The sequence below is a fragment of the Mus caroli genome, chromosome 5, assembly GCF_900094665.2.
Source record: "Mus caroli chromosome 5, CAROLI_EIJ_v1.1, whole genome shotgun sequence".
In the NCBI taxonomy this organism is placed as follows: Eukaryota; Metazoa; Chordata; class Mammalia; order Rodentia; family Muridae; genus Mus; species Mus caroli.
Genome location: NC_034574.1, coordinates 89,282,099 through 89,304,391, shown reverse-complemented (window position 1 = coordinate 89,304,391; position 22,293 = coordinate 89,282,099). Strand labels below are relative to the sequence as shown.

The window sequence follows — 22,293 nt, the reverse complement described above, 5'->3', positions numbered from 1 at the left end:
AAAAAAAAAAAAAAAGACATGTACCATCATAACCAACAAGTTTTGCTAATCTTCAACTTTGTTCTTATTCCAAGTTGTTCTATTTTAGGTCCTTTGCATTTCTGTGTGTGCACATGAGTAGCATGTGATATGTATCCACATGTACATACAAGCTGTGTGCATGCATATGGAGGGCAGAAGTTGATGTTGGGTGGCTTCCTCAATCATTCTCCCTCTTATATTTTGATACAAGAGCTCTCACTGAAACTAGAGCTCACCCATTTGACAAGGCTCTGGGGATCTTCCTGTCTCTGCTTCCAAAACACTGGGAGAACAGATACATGCCCCCATGCCTATCTATCTACGTGGAGCCTGGGATTCAAACTCAGGTCCTGCGCTATGCAATAAGCACTCTGCTCTCCCCACTGAGCCACCTCCCTGATGACAGTCTTTTGTATGTCTGTATGAATTTTGTAATTAGCTAACTTTTTAAAAGTTGACTGGAGCTTTGAGAGTGTAACCAGTCAAGCAACCTTCTCTTTAGGAGAACTGGTACTGCAAATTCATTCTACAGTTTCACAAAGTCCACCTCACCATATATTTCATTCATAGTTGAGTCAATTTCACTCAACTATGTTTTGATCTTTTCAGTATATGGACTGCTCACATCTCTTCTTCCTAAGTATTCCTTTTGAAATTATAAGTCAAATTCTATATTATTTTTTTTTTTAGTTTAGAATGTTACTGTTATATAGAAACACAGTTGAGTTTTATACCTTGAATTAGTATCTTCAGTGATATAACACTGCTTTCTTTGTGTTACTAGCTTGATCACACATATCATCTGTAAATAATGCGTAGTCACACTTTCTATCCTAGACGACTTTAACTCTGTTCCTTACTTTACCGCACTGCTATAATCAGCAGTGTTCAACAGGGAATGCTGTACAAAAAGCATGATATCAGCTGTGGGTTTTTCTGTGATATCCTTTATGAAATTAAGGAGAATAGGCTAGGCATTAGGACCTGAGTTTGGTTCTCAGCACCCACACTGGGCTTACAACTAACTATCTATAACACCACCTCCAGTGGGACCTGACGCCTCTAGGTCCTGTAGGCACCTGCACTCATGTGCACATACCCCTACACATAATACATGTAATTAAGAATAAAAATAAAATCATTTTTAAAACAAGAAAATTAAGGGCACTGACATGTTAGTGGGGAGGTTGTAGGATTGAGCACAGGACCTTGTTGGAGGATAAGCATGCATCCTACCACTAACTGCACACTGCGCTCTAGGGGATTTCTATCCCTAATGGGCTGAGACTGTTGAACCAGCAATTTCATTCTAGAGTCTTTGAAAATGACTTTGGGGTTCCAGCTCATTAACATAGTAAAGTATAATAACTATTAAATGTTAATCCAACCTTGAATTCCTAAAATAACTATTTGGTCTCTGAAGAATAATTTAAACAGGGTTAGTCCCCTCCAAAACTCAACACTGAAATTTGACTGCCCCTGTGGCAGTGTTGGATGCTGGGTCCCATGCAGTTGCTCAGTTAAGAGAGGTAATTGTTTTACAGGAGTAGATTCACTCTCCAGGCCAGGCACCTTCTTTCTCATGCCTTGCCTCTTCAGCCCAGGCGGCATACCCTTCCATTCTTCTGATGAGATATGACAAAGCAGGAAGCTCTCACCACATACAGCACATTGCACTTGCATCTGCCACCTCCAGAAGAATCTTATGCTGACATAATCTCGGTTTTGTATATCACCCAGTCTCAGGCATTCTCCGAAAAAGAAAATGGATTTAGGCAGCCAAAATACTTGTTAGAAGTAGGTTAAATTTTTTAGATCTATATACATAGATGATATTGCACTATAGGTTTTTTTGTCTACATAGTTTTCTTTGTGTAGTTTTGATTTCAAGGTACTTCTCAGTGTTTCAGATGGGAAGGTAAATCATGTCTTTGTTACTCCATCTTAGACAAAATATCTGCTACACAGCTATTGTCATTATCACATCTACCCCTCCTACCCAAATAGTACCTACCATTACTGTCATTCCACAGATGAAGACACAGTTAACAGGGGAAACAGAAGCCCAGGATGCCACAAGAAACAGTTGTTACTGTTTCAAAAGCCTGAAATTAAATTTTAACCATAACAAAATCCACTTCACTAGTCTTCCCCTATAGTCAAGCACTTCAGTAGTATTTAGCAGATTTTCTTTATACACATAAACATCTCTTTTAAAACCATGACAAAATGTCTGCAGAAGGGACATATAGTGTGATCAGGGCCCATACTTATCACTGTGATATCTGTTAAAGAAAAAGACTCTGTGCTTTCTTACACTTTAGGACCTATAACTACAGAACACACTGGAAATATACCTTAAGAAAAAGAAAATTTAATCCAGCTAAGAAGAGTTTCATAAGGATATTCTATGATCCTCAGAGACAAAATATAAGAGTAATGATAAATATTACCATTTTAAAATTGTATCTTACCCAGAGAAATACACTATGAAACAGACATTACTGTTCTATACAGACACTGACATTTGGACCACAACACTGAGAACCTCGCCTAAAATCTGCCTCCCCCTACACAGGCTGGCAACTATCAGACAAGCCTCTGCAGCTCCAGAGGAAGCTCTGCAGTTTTGCATTTGGGCTTTTGTTTGTTTGTGTTTGGATGACAACACTGTCAACATTAAGAAACAAGACTCTCTGCCAAGGGCCTTTGGAAACAAGGAAATTTCAACATCAGAGTCTAGCAGAGATCTTGAGGATAATGTGACAAGTGGGACTTACCAATGAGATCTGCTCTGCTTCCTTTCTAAGGCAAGGGTTCCCATAGGTAAACCAGCACAGTGCTTTGTCTGACTTCTAATAATCTACAGTGAATGTGGTTCAGTTGGCTCGGACTACCAACTATTGGCAATGATGTGAAACTCCTCTTAAGAGTAAAACAAGAAAGAAAAGAATCCTAATAGTTATTTCAATTATTTTAATTCTGGGAGCAGAGTAACTGAGCGTACCTGCTCTAAGACATTGCTAATGGTCAAATACCTACCCATTTCCCCTCATTTTAGCTATGGGACTGTGAAAGTTTGCAGCCTTGTAGCCTTGTGTACTTCCAGCTATAAAATGGAGCTGGTGGGTTTACCTCTTCTGTGTCTGAGTTCTATCTGATACACAGACAACACATTCCTGTGCTTGAGGCTCAGGTCAGGAACCATTGTGGAAGGTAGGGTAGAAAGATTGTAAGAGGCAAAGGAACAGGAAGTTTGCTGTGGAATCATGTCTGCTAGAAACATCAGAGAAGTCACACCCACAAAGTCTCACCAATATAGCTGCCTAAACATGACCTGAAATAGGATGATGTCAATAGACTTGCTAGTGTGGAATGGGAAAAGCTCACGAGGACTCAACACTATACAGAACTAGAGACAGCTCATGTTGAGGGGGAGAGAAACAGTCTTCCTCAGAGAAGAGTCTTCCAACTGCTTAGTCCTGAAAACATATTCATACAAGTAACATTATATGAGCCAAGCAGATTGTATTTATATATTTAGGAATATATACACACTCACGTTCATGCGCATATGTCACACACACTCACCAATTAAAGAAAAAGAGGCCATGAATTTGGAAGAGAGCAGTGGGTTGGGGAGCAATAGGCCCTTGAGAGAAGAAAAGGAAGGGGAAAATAATGTAATTGCAAAATAATCTCAAAATATTGAAAAATTATTAGAAGTAAAACACAACAAAGAGATTTAACAAACAAGATCATTTAGAGCACAAGACACTTGGATGGCATTGTTTAAATTTTGTTATCAATAACTTACTACTATTCCTATAGTTATAAATAGGGAAAAGTTACATAAATAATTTTTGGAGACTTTTCAGTACAAAGAACAACTGCAAATAACATAATAACTTTAATGTTTCCCAATGCTTATTTAGTTAAAAACCTGGTTCTATAATTCTAACACACCTATATTAATGTTCTAAAAACGGTATTAGAAACTGACATCAAGTATGTTCTGTAGGTGTGCAAGTAACTGTAAAATACCAACAGGAAGAAGCAATCAGACACAATTTATTGAAATAAGGCAGACAAGTCAACTGTACAATACTAAGTACATAGTCTGTGCTCAGCAGTATACAATGTTCTTCTCAGGATCCAAGTCTTTCAACTCTTCAAAGACTTAAAACATTATATGATTTTTTAAAAAGTACATGTTAGAATCTTACAATCTTTCTACCCTACCTTGCACAATGGTTCCTGAGCCTCAAGTACAGGAATGTGTTGTCTGTATATCAGATAGAACTCATACAAAGAAGAGGTAAACCCACCACCTCCATTTTATAGCTGGAAGTACACAAGGCTACAAGGCTGCATGTTAAGCAAATCAAGTATATGTCAGTGAGCAGGACATAACACAGGAAGAAATTATTTAAAAATTTTTTGTACATTTATTGTGTGTTTCTGTGTATACTCATGAACACGGGCTGGAGAGATGGCTCAGAGGTTAAGAGCACTGACTGCTCTTCCAGAGGTCCTGAGTTCAATTCCCAGCAACTACATGGTGGCTCACAACCATTTGTAGTGAGGATCTGATGCCCTTTTCTGGTGTGTCTGAAGATGGTGACAGTGTGCCCACATACACAAAATAAATAAATAATAAAAAAAATTAAAAATTAAAAAAATATGAACACACCTGTGCATGTCTGTCTGTAGCTGTGCTCTGGAGGGCAGAGGTGCTTACAGTTGGTTCTCCCCAGAAGGAAGTAACTCCCAAGCACCACTAAACCCGGTGAGCTCCACTGAGGAAGAAGGTTCTTTATGTGCCTATTTGATGCTGGTTTCAAAGGGAAGTTCAAGAGTCCGTCATGCCACTTACGGGGCATCTGCACAAGAGATGCAGCTGTAACTTACTGTTGCTATTTTGGTGCTGAGGAAGTTCTGCCTTTCTTCATCTACCATAATTTCATGTGCAGTTTTAAATAATTCAAGCATTTTGGGGATGTCACGACCAATGGAATCTGGTTAGAAAAATCAGAAAAATCTAAAATTATTACATGATTTAAACAAGTAGCAAAAACTAATGACTGAAATAAACATGAATCCCAAGTGAAGAAACAGTGAATAAGCTGTGGCAGACAGATGTCAGAGTGCTCACTATGGTCCCCACTTCTAGTTCATGGCTTTGGCTGCTCTTCTCCCACTGGGTATGGATGAGGCCTGCAACTTGCCTTCTAACCAAGAGTCAGAATGATATGTACATAAAGTTGCATTATATACCCCAGCAATGCCTGTCTCAGAGGAGACAGTTCCTTATTGTCTCTGAAGAAGCTATAAGGCTGTGTGCTAACGTACAGAGTGGACGACAGACCAAGGAACTCCAAATCCTGCAAGAATAATTGAAGCCTCAGCCCAGCAGCCTGCAAAGAACAGACTTCTGTCACCAAGCATGTGAGTCTAGAAGTAGATTCTCAGTCATACTGGAAGGAGAGAGCCAAGTCCAGAGTTCCCTCTGCCCTCCACACATACACATATGCATCTCCCATGACCTCTACACATACGGAAGGAGAAAGTCTACTCTAGAGTTCCCTCTGCCCTCTACACATACACATGTGCCTCCCTTCTATAATGTACGCATACACACAAACATGATGAAAAAAGGAGTTTTAGTATGAAATATTAGTGTAAATGTATACCATAATTATCTTGAAGCTTTTAAATTTTTTTACTGAAAAATCAGGTAATTTTCATACAACATATTTTAATCCATGTTTCCCCTCCCCAGATCCTCCACACCTCCTCACCTTTCCAACTGCCCTTCCTCCCTCCCTCCCTTTCTCCCTCCCTCAATCTCCATCTCTCTCTCTCTCTCTCTCTCTCTAACAAACATGCAAATAAAAAAGACAAACAAGAATTAAAAACAGAAATAACAAAAATGTACCAAAAAAGAAAGAAAGAGCAGGAGAAACATGCACTTGCAGGCAGATACACACACATACACACAGAACCATCTAATTTGGATATATACAAGCCCTGTGCATGCTGCCACAGTATATAGAAGACACTGTTTTTTTGGTATCATTCATCCCCTATGGCTCTTAAAATCTTTCTGCCTCCTCCTCTGCATAATTCCAGAACCGTGAGTGGAGCATTTCACTGACACACCACTTAGAACTGAGTGCTCCAATGTCTCTCACTCTCTGCACACTGGCCAGTTATGGGTCTCTGTATTAGTTTCCATCTCCTGCTGGAGACACTGTCTCTGATGATGGCTGAATGAGACACTAATTTGTGGGTAGAACAGAATATTGTTAAGAGTCATTTTATTTAATTCTTTCTGATTCTGTTCATATATTTTGGGGCTCTGTCTATAAATGAGTATGTTCTTTTATTATTATAGATTATCCAACTTTTCTCCAGTATCTGTTCTCATTTTAAAGATCTATTTTGTCTGGCATTAGCATAGCCAATGGCATTCTCTTACTCTTACTTGTTTTCATGGCTTATAACTATTTAGTTTATTTGTGTATTCAAAGTGTTTATTCTGCAGACACTGTACAAAGAGCCTGCTTTCTCCCTATCTCATGCATTGCATTTTGGTTGGAGTATGCAGTCCATTCCCAACTTATGTGTTTTCTACTGTCTCACCGTGTTTGCTCCTCTGCTCCTCCTATACAGCCATTTTTTGCCTCTTTTATCCCACTATTTAGATTTAAGCTATGTGCCTTTTAACCATTCACCTTGTCTGAAATCTCAAACTACTTCATGTTAATATGAATATGTACCAGGTAATCTTTTCCTTGGTCATCTGTACTTTGTGTGGTGCGTGTCATGCTAAAACCTGGTTAACTTCCTGTATATTTGTATTTAGAACAATATCCTCTATGCTACTTATGACCAAAACTAGAGAATCATCCCAGATCGCTTAACACTTCATATTTAATGAGCAATTGTTCTTGTCTACCTCTTCAGCATTCCTCAGAAGCTTCTCCTTCTGTCTTCACTACCATTGCACATGTGTCCTTTCCTCTTTTATCTGGACTACTACAACAGTCTGCACAATGTTCTCCGTGGAGGTTTCTACATCCTTATGTCCGTCCCATGACTTACATGCCCCCAGAGTATTCATTCCAATAAGAAAGCCATATCTCATGGTTCTGAACACAGTTTTCAGTGGGTCCCCTCTACATGGAGGATAAAATCTAATCCTTGTGGAATGGTAAAGAAAGAATACACCCACTCTTGCTTGACTTCTCTACATTAAAGAAGCCATTGTTTCTGCCTAGAATGTAGTCCACACATTAGGAAAAGAAATACCTATTTATGATTAGCCTCTCAACCTCTATCTTCTTTACATAATTTGATTCTAAGAAGTAGTTACTCATCCCCATAAATATGTTGTATATTTCCCAGTACCCACGGCACTTTAATGCTTAAGTTTATTCTTCTGTCATTTCTATCGATGTGTATTTTCTTAAAAATGTGAACTGACCTTTAATCTTTCAACTTTCAGAACATAGTTGACACTCAATAATTACACACTTATTTAACAAGCAGGTCATAACTACAGAAGTGACATATGGATCCATGTATAAGTTCCCATAAAGCAATCGAGCAAATGAATCTTAGGAAAGTGGTCTACACTTAGTATGAATTTTTTGTATATCTAATTTGTTCTAAACTCTGCTTACATTATCAAAAAAAATATTGGGCATTTGCTATCATGAAACATACTTTGCAGATAAGAATTACTGATTCTCAGTGATTTGCTGTCTCCATTTCCTTGTTACAATGTTCACTTAAGGTCACGATAAGGTATAAAGTCAAGGCTGGGAGATGTATGCTCTCTATTATTCTATCCAACCATCAGGTTGCTGAGCTTCGAATCATCTACCAACACCCACTTGCTCTCGCTTTCTTTTCTGTGTTTTACTCTCTTCTCCTCTCCTCCTCGCCTTTCTCTCCCTCCAATGTTCTCTACCATTTCCAAGTAAGAGTCAGTTCTTCTCCCTAAAATAACTTCTTTTTTCCCTTCTCTAAAGAAAACAAAGAAACAAGGAAGTAAACAAGCAAGGAAGGAAGGAAGGAAGGAAGGGAAAAAGCTAGGAAAGAAGGGAGGAAGGAAGGAAGTGAGCTAGAATTAAATTGTGAAAACTAAGAACTGACATTTGGATTTGGGAAAACAAGATCAGTGACTACAGCTGGGAGCACTGTTTCAGGTAACTGTGAGAGCGGTGGCTGTAACGAAGTGGAGGAAATCACTTACTGAGGGCATCTACGTTTAAAGACTGGTGTAAAGACAAAGAACTAAGACCATCCAGCAAGGGCAGCTCGCTCACACAAAGGCCTGAATGGCAGGTGAGTGCTCTCTGTCTGACTAGACAAATCTGGGGTGATGAAGTGCTGAAGTTAACTGCATAAAGTACAATTGCTAATTCCATGACATCAAAGGCTTTCCCTTGGTGTTCAAAGTCATCACCATATCCAGTTAGGCCCACACCAGATGTTCAATTAGCATAGACACAATTATTTTTTAAAGTGTATAAATTATACTTAATCCATGGTTCAGCCAAGTTATTAACTCTGTATCTTCCTTCAACTGAATCCTGCATTAAATGGTCATTAATTGTACAAACATTTTAGAGTTGACTATCCTGGGCCAGATACTATTCTAGGCCACAAGACAATAGCAACAGATAAAATTAAGGTATCTTTACTCTAATAGTAAGACTTGAACACATATTACAGGCAGACACAAAACAAACGAACAAACAAACAAACCCAAGACCCAAGAAAGTAAAGAATTTGTCATGTGCATGTGTGAAAAACAGCACAGCAGTCTCTAGAGTTGAAATAACGAAAACGAACTTCACAGGAGTGTTATCCATAAAACACTCATAATTCATCCACTATTATTGCAGTACCTACTTGTTCATGGATTCTTTCACAGATGACTAGTTTTTAAATTAGCACAGGGGGAGTAGGGAGTAGAAACTCTTTTGTATTTTTCCTCATATAACCTAAGAGTCCAACTTCAGTGACAGAAGTGATACTTGGGAACATGAAACATTCTTTCAAGTCCTGAAGAGTACTTAAAGGTTTTGCCATTTTAGCATTTATAAGTGTTACCCATGCGAAAGCAGTCAGCTTTTATAAGGTGACATATCATGGCTCAAAAACCTAAGGTGGAGAGAGTGACTGAGGAAGACACCAGACATCTACCTCTGGCTTCCACATGCATGCACACATATGTACTCATACACCTCAGTATATGCACACATGAACACACACACATCACACTAAAGGAAACATGTCTACAATGACGACTAAAGAATTACACAGAGCTCTTGGAGAGGTGAAGGGCCAGCGAAATGAGAGAAAGAGAGAGAGAGAAAGAGAAAGAGAGAGAGAGAGAGAGAAGTACTGAGAAACCATGCCAAATGGGACCCTGGAAAAGTGAAATCGCCTATAGTTATCTAAGAAACTAAAATCTAGCCAAGATGGCCACACCCACTCCTGTTAGTTAAACTGAGGCACGATGGAAACTGACAAGCTCAGCTCAGTGTCTGGTTCTCACTGTAGCTTCCTAATTTCTATTTTACCTAATGTGTTTTGTTGGATCTAGGAGGAATCAAACATTCTGAAATGAATCGAAGCAATCTCTAAAAATGCACAATCCAAGTGCCACCTGTTTCCATGCACATCTGGTGTGTTCTGTTTGAATATTCTGACAGGCTGAGTTTGTTTTCATGCTTAAAGAACACAAATGTTTTGCTGATTCTGTTGAGCAGACCCTGTAGGGCTAAAAGAAAATGTTAGAGAAGGGGGCCCTGTCATTCTTCCAGGAGCCTTGTTAAAGCACTGTCGGGGGAGGGGTCATACACACTGAGGACACCCATGGCAGGTGGAAGGTGTGGTTCATTATGAAAGTAGCAATAAAGTAAATCCCCCTGAAAAAAAGAAACACTTTAACAGGAAACTTGCCATTTGGAATAAGGAAGTTATTTGAATACCTTAGACTTAACCTCAACAGGATTGCTAATGAATAGAGTAGAATACAGTAGCAGAAATGGAACCCAGTGGATTCTAGAGACGAGAACAGCAAAGGCGGCAGACAGCTGAGTGGGACAGCAGCAGTCAGTGGCCAATCGGGTGCAGGTGGGCACCAGTGGGCACCATGAGCCTCACCTCTCACTGCCTCCATTAGCGCCACTGGCTGGGACTTGAGCTTAATTAGAAATCAAGTCTGTTTCTGGGACATATTTTCTCTAAGGACTGCAAATCTCCCTTTTTTCCCCCAATAATATTCAATTTCAGGCCTGACTTAGGAAAAATATGAATCTGATTCCATAACAACAAAGGTAGCTGCAATGGAAATCTATCAAAAATGCTGAGTCCCACCCACATCTAATACCAATGTGACTTAATGCAGGCTACAAAAATAACAAAACCATAGTACAATAAAAGAACTTGGGTCCATTTGAATCGTTCTTAGACCATGAATAGATGATATCTTAATAGCTAATACATATGAAGAATTTTAGTTAATGTTTTTTTCTTTATCTCTACTAGAGTTGAAATTTGAAAAAAAATAACTAAAACAGATAACTAAATAACTAAAACCCTTGTTTTATTTGCAGTGCCTAACAGAAAACATACCAGACATCCAGGAGCACCTACAACAACCACACATGTTCTCTGTGTGTGCTTGTACACGTGCCCCTGATTCGTTAACAACACCACTTGTCAAGGGAACCTCACAAGGCAAGCCTCTCTTTCCCTCTCAGCCACCCCCTTCCTATTCAGTCATAAGTCCTGTCTTTAACACTGTCTCTCCCAGTTCTCACCACGCAGAACTGACAGAGTTTGAACACTGCCCCTATCCATCCCCTGTCCTTGCAGCCTAATTGGGCTCCCTACTCCAGTTCCAATCCAAACCAGTATGTCTCCGGACACTCTAGAGAACAGATGATGTCACATCACACCTTACACCACCTGAATGATTCATGCTGAATAGACAGTAAGTCCATGCCCATTAACTCCTAACTCAAAGACTTCCTCAAAACAGCGTCAATACACCCCAACTTCACATCCCATTACTCACTTCCATTATTCATTATCAATGTGTCCATTATTCATTATCAATGTGGAGCCAAAAGGGCCTGATACTTCTCAGAGCCAGCCTATCCTTTCTAGCCTACTTCAGGCCTGTGTTAATATATTCTTTCTACTTAGGTCTCAGTCAGTTCATCTGATTATACTGGAATATCTTAATGTCACCTCATTCATGATGTACTGCTGAGGTCCCCACCTAGATTATAAGCAAACCCCGGTCAATATCCACAGTACCTTAAGAACTGATCAATTTGTATCTCTCATTTTATAACACAGCATTTATGTAACAACATTACCTCTCTCACTATACTTCTTTTTTGTTGTTTGGTTTCTTTGTTTGCTTGTTTTTTAGAGACAGGTTTTCTCTGTGTAGCAGCCCTAGCTGTCCTAGAACTTACTTTGTAGACCAGGTTGACTTCAAACTCAGAGATCTGCCTGCCTCTGCCTCCTAAGTGCTGGGATTAAAGCTATGTGCCATCACCACCCAGCTTCTCTCGTATTTGTTAAGAAGGAAGTACTCATAAAGAAAAATTCTACTAATCAGAAACAATTATAGAGCCAAGCACTCATATATATATTTACGAACAAGCTGAAGTCTTAAATGAGCATATACATTATATTGATAAAGAAATATAAAAGTCAACACAACAGAATGTCATGATGTCAATGTTCTTAGCAGGTATTGTATTCCAGTAATGTATAACTGATTTGCACTCCTATAATATCAATGCCAAATAGGAAATAAAATCTACATATTCTTGCAACATCAATCTCAAATGTCATATCAGGCATAACATTTGGTCTACAAACATAGCAGCAGCTTTGTATTTTACAAATGAAAGTATAAAGAGTTGCTGATAACACTGAAAGAAGAAACATTCTTTCTTACTTCTAGTAGCCTTTGGAAATCTTTTTTTCAGTTTCTTCCTTAAAGGGTTAAGTTCACCCATTATTTCTGGGACAGCTACATAAAAGTCCACAACAACCTCGTCATCCATGATCTAAAAACCAGAGGAAGAACACATGAAAAACTTATAATGTTTTGGACATAAGCAATTTCATCATGATTCAAAAAAGAACTATTATGCATATTTTTCTTCAAACACAGAATTATATAAATACAGTCCCTAGTTGCGAAAAACATCAGAAGCAAAAACACTTTGTTATATTTTAAAAATAGCTACATGTATTTTTAAACAAAATTAATGGTTTTAATTCTGCTGTGAGATTATGCTAGGCAAGATGCAGTTCTAAGCTAGAAAACAACATCAATATGTGTCCAACTCAGACAAAGCTTCCAAAGCAGAATTCATGTCTATTACAACTGAAGAGAAATAAACATTTCTCATGAGATCACAAGCAAAATAGCTCCTAGTTGCCAAATTCACTAGCAACCACTAACTTTCTAAACTTAGTGCATCAAAAGAACTGAATTTATCATTATTTTCCCAAAGATCTGAGTTAAAATTCTCCTTGTTACCAATAATAAAACCAAAAGGCAAAAGGACAAAGATAAGCCCACTTACAGCTTATCAGACAAACACTATTCTGATTCTCAAAACAAAGGGATTGATAATCAGGCTTTACTGGATTTGTTGATAAATCTAGGCTGGTGCCCAAAATAATTATTATACCACCATACCATACTCTACTTAAAAGTTTAGTTGATGATAAAGTAAAATAACTTTTTAAAACAAAATATTGCTGAGGTACAAATCTTTCACCAGTAGCAACTATTTTTATTTACATGAAACCTTACCCATCCAAAGCCTTGGTTGGGGTTAATGAATTCAGAGAAACTGAACTCTGGAAAAATTAGGCTATAATTTGGGATTTTATCTTCCTGTTACTGGTGTTCCTTTGAATAACATACTGTACCCCTCTTAAAAATAATGGCATACTAAGTGAGAACATATGAATTGTGAATTCTGCACATATTTTATACAGTTTAGTCCACTGAATCCTTCAAGGCAGGTATTAAAATTAACTAAATATTTTAGATGAGGAACCCAGGGCCTTGTGAGAAGGAGCCGGCATGTGTCTCCTAAGAGAAGCGCCAGCATTCAAACACAGGCAGTGGGGTTCTAGAACCAGGGTCCCCATCCCCAAGAACATGGAGGAAACAAAGACAACTTTGAAATGCCAAAGAATTGTAGGTAAGTCTTTCATTAACAGGCTTGCTAAAACTAACTCTACAACATGTTCCTTTATGTTAAAAATTATCTGTGAATGCTGCACTACATGCACCTTAGGAACACATCTTAGAATAACACAAATCTGTAGATGGAAATTATGCTTTTACAGACAAGAAAAACCATTACATTCAGATCTCTCTGAGCCAAATATATGTGTGACATTTCAAAATGAAATGAATTTAATAACTAAATTAAGATCTTAGAAATGATTCAAAGTTCAGTAAGTATAGCCTCCTTTACAGTTTCTTTCTGTTTAAAAAATATTTTATTCATATTTTTTATGGCTATGAGTGTTTGTTTACATGTATGTCTATGTACCACATGCATTCCTGGTATCCATGGAGACCAGAAGAGGGCATAGGATTCTCTAGAACGGAAGTTACAGAAGGTTATGAGCTACCATGTAGGTGCTGGGAACTGAACCTGGGTCCTCTATAAGAGCAACCAGTGCTCTTTACTGCTGAGCCATTTCTCCAGCTAAATGCTAAGGAGGACAGAATACTAATTTATGAAAGCAGGAATTAGGGCTTGAAGCATTATTGGTCTTAGAACACTTGTGTACCTGGGTAAGGCCCCACATTCAACCTCCAGCATTACAATAAATGAATAAATATCAATGTATAGAAATGTGCTAGAAAATCAAGTCATCTTAACTGAAAACCCTGTTTTAAACTTACTTCATAACCTGAATGAATACCTTCTAAATGTACCACAGGAAGCTTTCACACACATGATGGAAGAACATCCCGGATAAGATCACTTACCCAAGCAGAACTGTTTCTCTAATGCATTCAGCACTAGGGCTCCTAAAGGAAAATTATGTACCTACAATATTTATATACCAAAAGTCACCATTAGATTTTCTTACTTGGGTTTCTCTTTCTAGGACTTCCTTTATGAACAGTAGGGCAGTGCACCACATTCTCCCCCACTGCTTTATCCTTGAGAATGAGTAACTTGTGGCCGCAGCTACAGGAATGGCTGTGGCCCCTGTGACACTCTCACAGGGTGGCGAGCGAGCAAGTTGGAGGAAAGGCAGCAGCACGGGCTTGCTGAGGTTAGTTTTCTGACTGCAGAGGCCAAGCCCACGTTCAGATTCCCAAGCACATGCAGTATATTTGCTCTTTATCAACTAAAACACTGCTAGTACTTTTTAAAGAATTAAAATGATATGCCAGAAAGAACAAGATACTATACTTGGACTCGGCCAAAACCTATTTTAAAGTAAGATCCATTCCTACTTTCCAGTAAGCTCACTGGAAATTTACTTAAGGTTTTACAAAGGCCCGTGGGCTTTTCCTCCTGTGGCTGGACTGGCTCACCAAGTTCAAGGCCAGATCAGGACATGCTTACACAGAGACCTTAAAAGAAGGGAGGCAGATCCTCAAAGCAACCCTCAAGGAGAAGGAGAAGCTGGGCTTCAACTTCCTGAGCTCCCCCCTCTGCTTTGTGAAGGGTCTTTCCCTCTGTACTGTGGGTGTATGTATTTCCTCACCCCAGAGAGACCTTTCCCCACCTACTGGCTGTGTCTGCTGCTAACTGCTGCCCTTTAGAATTTCCCTGCCTTTTAATCCTTTAACCAACCGGCAAAGAAAAAGAACTCCTCACTGGTAACAAAACTACTTCCACATAGGAATATAAAATGGAAGAACAACCAACTCTTGTGTTTCCTAGGCCTTGGTCATTCAAATTTGACTCCAAGATAAACTATCTCCAATTCCCTTTAAAAAAAAATTAAAATCACCATCAGACTTAGAACACTACTCAGCTGCCATGTTCCCTAAAGGACCAGCCCAGTGAGTCAAGCAAAAACATTATATATTTAACAGAGGATACATTTTCAAAGCAGTTTTCCTAGCTCCCTCTCGCCTACCTCTATCCATAATATAATTTAATTAACGTCTTTAGAAGAAGGACTCTTCTTTGAAATGTTAAGAAAACCCTTTTGTGATTTTACAGTAACTATATGCCTCTTCCTACAAGGCTCCCCAGGCCCTTCCTTTCTGAGGTGGGCTTCTTACTCACTCCTCAGTGACCATGCTAAGTCCTTCAAGTGGACGGGGAGTAAATGTTCAGAGGAAATACCACACTATGAAGATTAAATGATAAGTTATGATACTTTCACTCCCAGAAAGAAAAACACACTTGGTTTAAAAACATGAATGGAACATTTGCGTGTACGAATATTTGGATTTCATTTTAAATTTCACATTCAAAACCTGAGTAATATTGGCCTGTATGTTTTACTCACAAAACCTCCATAACAACAGTGAACTATAAACAAATCAAAGAATGACGTAATCAATGATTAAGAGCTTTGGTGGCTTTTTCTTAGATTTGAAACTGAACAGAGTACAAAGTGTTTCCGCTTTTTATAAAGCCTACTAACTGTTTTGGCGACATATAACCCTAGTGACCATGTGCAAATATAAAAAAAATGAATGTATATGGTTGAGAGATGGCTCAGAAATTAAGAGAACTGGTTGCTCTTCCAGGGGACCTGGATTCAATTCTGAACAGCACATGGCAGCTAATAACTGTTTGTCTGTAACTCTAGTCCCGAGGAAGCCCACACCTTCTTCTGGCCTCCAAGGACACCAGGCACACATATGAGACACAGATTTACATGCAGACAAAACCCTATAAACACTAAATAAATAAATAAATAAATAAATAATGGAAGTAGAGTGATCAGAACAATCTTTATAAGAAATGAGCATAAAACACAGGTACCTTCTTAACCAGATCTGTCCCTCCTGCAAACGCAGCTCCATTTTCTTCTGCTATTTTAATTTCTGATGCATTCTACCAAAATACAACAGTTTACACATTATTTTTAAACAGATTCATTATATTGACACTAGCTGTTAGAAATATCAATTAAAAGTAAAAATTGTTTAATTTTAATTAGATACATTAGAGTCTAAGAACTTCAGTTTGTATGTCCCTGGAGTATTTGACTGGCAGCAGAAATATACCTTGATGTCATATAAAGAACCAAGCAAGTGCTGGGCGGTGGTAGCGGCGCACGCCTTTAATCCCAGCACTTGGGAGGCAGAGGCAGGTGGATTTCTGAGTTCGAGGCCAGCCTGGTCTACAGGGTGAGTTTCAGGACAGCCAGGGCTACACTGAGAAACCCTGTCTCGAAAAACCAAAAAAGAAAAAAAAGAAAAAAAAAAGAACCTAGCAAGTGTCGGGAGGCAGAGGCAGGAGGATCGCTGTTGAGCTCAAGACCAGCCTGGTCAAAGCAGCAAATTCCAGGACAGCCAGGACTCTGTAGAGGACTGTCTCAACAAACAAAAACCAAGCAAAGTGACAAGTAGCTGGTCTACCAATATACACACCTCCCAAAAGTAAAAACTTAAAATACAGTTAATCTTACTAACTTATATTCTATAAAACTGATGAAGGGGAAAATTTTAAGAAATGAAAACACAAAATGTAGCTACACCTGCCAACTTGGACGAAAAGCTGATTGCCCTGGCACATGTTCCGTTTCTATCACGCTGCCTTCTGGGAATATATCTCTCCCTTAGTTACTGTGGCATTGTGGCAGTCTGACAACTATAAGCCCCACTCACTGCAAAGAACACACTGTCTTCCTCCAGAGGAAGACAGAGAAAATGTGTAAAGTCTCAGTTATGAAATTCAGATGGTAAAGAAGGGAAAAACTAAGCAAACGCACTAGCACATCAGAAACAAATGTCAGCAATACAGAAGCCCGCCAAGCCAGACCACATGCCTGCCATGCTGTGGCTGCTGGCACTGTGGGCAAGCATTTGTTTAAGCTGTGCTTTTGGAGCCGCACAGCCCTGGTCTCTGTTGTGTGCTTTGGAGGAGCCTGAGTAGGAAGCTGGAGACACCTGACAGAGCCCACAGCTCTCTTCAGGTTCTCTGGAACAGCACTGCTGTGATCAGTACTAATGGTGGCAGCAGTGTTGGGTACATCTCTCCCTCAGACTAGCGGTTCAACTGCAAAGAAGTAACCAACCTGCTTTGCGTTTTAAAGAACTGATATTAATTCAGGATTTTTCTCTAATTACATTCCATTACTCTCTTTATTGACTAGTGTAATCTCTTAAAAATTAAATTATAAAATTGTTGACAAAGTTACTTACCCCTGTAAACACAGCAACTTTGTTGACTTCTGACGAGAAAAGGTGTGGTAAAGCAATAACAGTGGCAAATGGTTCCACTTTTTTCTAAACATACACAGAGGGGAAACAATTACAAAAAGTTTATCTTCTCTATTATTTTCTGTATCCTATAAAAAACAAAACTGACATTTTTATTTTTAATTTTTTGAGGCTGTTTTGGTTATTTGGTTTGTTGGCTGGATAGATAGGGCTATTCTGCTGACCTCAAAAATCAAGATCCTCCTGCCTCAGCTTCCTGAATGCTGGGAATATAGGAACTCAGCACCATTTCCAACTCTGGCTTTTAAATCTTTCAATCTACAATAGGTCCACCCCTTTATTCCTTACTATCTTCTGATCATAATTTAAAGTTCAAGGGATTACGTATTTCCTTATTGAAGAATAAGAATAAGAATCAGAAACTAACTCTCCCTTGTGTACATCACACCCCATTTCGTGAGGTTTCTACCATTTATCATAGGTTCTCAAATGTTGCAAGTATATTCATAGCTATCTACATCTCCCTAGCAACTTGTACAACAGTTTCCACTTTCTGGGTATCAATGGATGCTTGCTACCTTGAATTAAAATTTTAAATGCAGTTTTCAGACTCAAGGAAGATGATGAAAACAGCTAGACATCCTGAACAAGGGCAGTGTGCAACTGACCTGCTCAGTAGTTCACCCTTAGTGGACTCAATGGCTCCAGGCAATTATAAATAGAAGCCCTAGATCTGCAAAAGAATGCCAAGACTGAAAGGGTCTTCTCTTTCTTTAGTGTAACTGACATCACCATCCCTTTAATACATTTGAGAAGTGAACTGAAAATTCCAAAATAAACAATGTATTATTTGACGGGCACACACATACAGATCCTGTCAGACCTCAGAATTCCTGTCTTCAGGTATTTGGGGGAGGAAGCTTCCTACCTGACCCTCACAGGATCAGGCCTCTGAGGGAGAGCTCTTATGAAAACAGGTTCGAGGCCCTTCACATGCTTGGCAGGAGAAAAAAGGGACTGTTTCTCTGACAAAACTGATTGAAAGTTTATATTTAGAAAAGTTTTTCCAAGCAGCAACTGCCTCCTAGGGATTTTTTCAGACCAGAAGGCATACACTCTTAAGTAGCCTCTACATTATTAGCCATCCATAGACTTATTGATCGGCACTCCTATTAACACATCACAACTGATTTCTGTAAGGTCTCCAGAGGTAAACAGCCACCACACTAGCATCCCCTGGGGAGTACTGATTCAGTACACAACTCTTTGATGGGAAGCATTAACAACAAGCATAGACTGCTTGCCTGGTGCTCAAGGCCCTGGGCTCAGTTCCCAGCACTGAGGTGACAAAACAGAGCAAACTTAAGACAGAGACTGTATCTTTAGTATCGTGAGCCTGTAAGTAGATTCCATATTCAAAATGATGCCTGAGGACCTGCAGGACAATGCTATGAACTACAGGAATGACTGAGGACTTCCTGCGATTACTACAGATTTAAATGAAAAGTGAATGCAAAGTGCTGCTAACTAAAATGCATTATCATAGTTCACCATGAACAGAGCTATGTGAACCAAACACTTTATGCCTCTATGATAAAGGTGAGCATGCTGAAATGTAAAAATAAGCAAAGCAATGAATCCAAGGAAAGCAGTCCAACTTCTAGGCATGCTTTCAACACATCTTACACTTAGGAAGGCTCATATTTTTCACGCTAAAGTGCACACGCCTTTAATTCCAGCACTTGGGAGGGAGGCAGAGACAGGCAGATCTCTGTAAGTTCAAAGACAGCCCGATCTACAGAGAGAATTCATTCCAGGACAGCCAGGGTTATTCAGAGAAACCCTGTCTTAGAAAACCAAATGGGGTTAGGGGGTGATTTTAGGGCATTTTTAAGTTTTACTTATAAATAGCTTATGAAGTAGCTGGTCTCCCCGTGGTTTTTGATACATCCTTAGTTTTGGTTGTTCTTTTCCACTCACCCCTTCCCAACTCCCATCTTTGTGTAAACTATTGTTCTCAAGCTTCCTCATGCTGTGAACCTTCAACACAGCTGAGGTGACCCTAACCATAAAATTATTTTTGTTGCTACTTCATAACTGTAATTTTTTACTGTTACAAATCATAATGTAAATATGTTTGTTTTCTGATGGTATTAGGCGACCCCTGTGAAAGGGTCACTCAACCCCAAAAGGGCTGCGACCCACAGGTTGAGAACCTGGTGCAAACCTTTCCACCTCTAGTATCTGCACTTCAACTTTCAAATCACATGTCCTCTACCTCCTCCTCCACCTAGAATTTTAAAAATTAAGATCAATTCATGTATCTACTTTAATAAACACAGGTCTACATACCTTTTTCCCCAATGCCATATCTAATGTTAAGTCAAGATAAACACCTTGCTTTGGATTGGTAAAGTCCAGAACTTGAAACTTCTTAAGTAAGTGAATAGCTTTCTCTACTTCATAGATCCGCCGTGGGTATAAGCGTTTTAAGTAGACATCATCTGCAGGATCACTTTCCATGTAGGTATATGACTTTATTTTCTCTATATCCTCTACTGGTTTTTCATCTGGTGTCTTTTCCTTGGCACCTTTTTTAATTTTTCTTGCAGGCCTTAAAGGAAGATATATTAAGGTCAGTTATATCAGAATGTATTCAAGGGGACCTTTTCTAAAAAGCTGATTTATATAAGACAGAAAAATTCAAAAGCACACACTGCTTTATCGTTTCCCTAACTCAACAAATACCAATGAATTTGTGCTGTTTCTGGTCAGTACAAGGTGAGTGAAACATGGTTGCAATTTTTCCGAAGCTTACAAAAGAGAAAGGAGAAATACAGAGGTAGAAAGTTTCGACATACTATGTTATTATAGACGCTTAAGAGGGTCTTATAAAGACCCTTAGCTCAGCCTAGGAGTTAGGGAAGAGCTGTGAGAGACAAGACTGAGGAGAAGAAACAAAGTCAGTCTTGATATACACCCAAGAGAACTTCATACATGCTCATGTTTAGACCCAGCACTCGGGAGGCAGAGGCAAGCTGATCTCTGTGAGTTCAAGGCCAGCCTGGTCAACATAGCAAGTTCCAAGACTGCCAGGGCTACACAGAGAAACCCTGTCTCAAAAAATAGAAAAACATAAAAAATGTCCATAGCAGCACTATTCATAACAGCCCAAAGGTGTCCATAGCAGCAGTATTCATAACAGCCCAAAGGTGTCCATAGCAGCAGTATTCATAACAGCCCAAAGGTAGAAATAACTCAGACTCATCTGCTGATGAGTGAAAACATAAAATACGCCATTTCACTATGACGGGATGTTTCTATTCAGTTTTGAGTTTCAACGTCATTGTCATAGAGATGTCACTAGGCTTTCTATTTAGTCATCCCCTTCCTACACTGTTACTCCTCTTTGCCTCTCTACTGTTCCCCACTAAGCCCACCCCACCCCCAGAAGCCATCAATCTTCTGCTTTTCCATCACATATATCCCACTGCCCTCTCTTTAACACGATCTCCAGTGCCATCATTTCCCTGCAGGTGTCATGATTTCTTTTTGGTTTTTAATGGCTGAAAACAATTCCATTGTGGGTATATGTCACATTTGTTTTATCTATTCATCCATTCATAGACAAGTAGGCTGATGTTGTATCTTAACCACAGTGAATTAATACACCAAGACCCACAGAGAGATGTGCACAGATCTCTAGAATGTCTATTTAAAATCCCTTTGTGTAAACACGCAGGAGCAGAATAGCTCTAATAGTTGAGCAAGGATGGTATCTAAATTTCAAGCAGTAGAATATTCCAGGAGACAAGACAGATCTGAAGGAAATGAGGTGAGAAGCAAAAGCATATCCCCTCTGTTTCTTCCTAAGGAGAGTAGCCAACACTGAACAAATAGTGATAAGGCTGAAAAGATGACAGGCTAGGAAAACATTTACAAGGTAAATACGAAAGATAGGAAATAGAACCATCTGCACCACCTCCTGTGGTGCAGGCTTGGGGAACCAGGTGTGGGAGGAATAGTCTATCATTAACTAGAACCAGAAGGCTCACTTTTGAGCCGGTTCTCTGGAGAAGCCAGTAGTCAAACGGATGAGCTCATGCCCACCAAGTTAAGTGCTCTGTATCTCCTCCCTCTCTACTCAGGTCCCCAGGGAACAGAATGCATGCCCCAGTCCACTCATTTGGCAATGTGACTAGTTTTGGCTGACAGAATAAGGAAGTGACAGTTTCCCTGCTCTAAGTTTAAGCCAGAGGAGGCTTCATATGTTTCTACATTAATGTTTTTATTACTGTCATTTTTCATAAGCACAAGTCCGGCTAAGAGCATGAGGGGCACGTGGACCAGAGCTAGCCCCACAGAGTCCCAGGCTAAATGAGATAATGCTCAACTGACCTGCAAACTTGGCAGCACAGCAAGTCCGGGCCACCACATTCCCAGCCTTGGTCAGAAACCACATATGTGTATGCAGTGATGAGTAATTGTGGTGTGGTCTGTTGCATACAAAAGCTAGTGAGTGCTTACAAAATACCAAAGAAATAATGTCCAAAGGGGAAATGCAGATAACAGTTTAAAGCTAAGAAAACAAACAAGGGGTGATATAAGTTCAACATTTATTCAAATCACCAAAGTGATTGAAATTAGTGAAACACTATTTAGAAAGATATTTGGATTCTGTGGTATGCAGAACAATGTCCACAAATGTGGCTTGTAGGTTAAATGTCCCCTACAGGGTTTGACTACAGGTCCCCAGCTGGTGGCCCTGTTGGAGAACACTGGAGAAGCTTTAGGAGATGGACCACAGCTGAGTTAAGTGATCTTCACAG

At 39.3% G+C, this 22,293-nt stretch overlaps 1 protein-coding gene across 3 annotated transcripts in view; it reads right to left on the bottom strand.

Annotated features, from left to right (window-relative positions):
- Positions 1-22,293, bottom strand: part of Mrpl1 (mitochondrial ribosomal protein L1) — a 55,997-nt gene that overhangs the window by 19,828 nt on the left and 13,876 nt on the right. For all 3 annotated transcript variants that reach the window (XM_021162828.2, XM_021162829.2, XM_029477417.1), the window contains 5 exons: positions 19,817-20,078; positions 17,447-17,530; positions 16,062-16,133; positions 12,023-12,134; positions 4,933-5,039 (listed from right to left, as the gene is read on the bottom strand). In XM_021162828.2, coding sequence (XP_021018487.1) covers positions 4,933-5,039; positions 12,023-12,134; positions 16,062-16,133; positions 17,447-17,530; positions 19,817-20,078 — 637 coding nt within the window. The remainder of the gene's footprint in view (positions 1-4,932; positions 5,040-12,022; positions 12,135-16,061; positions 16,134-17,446; positions 17,531-19,816; positions 20,079-22,293) is intronic.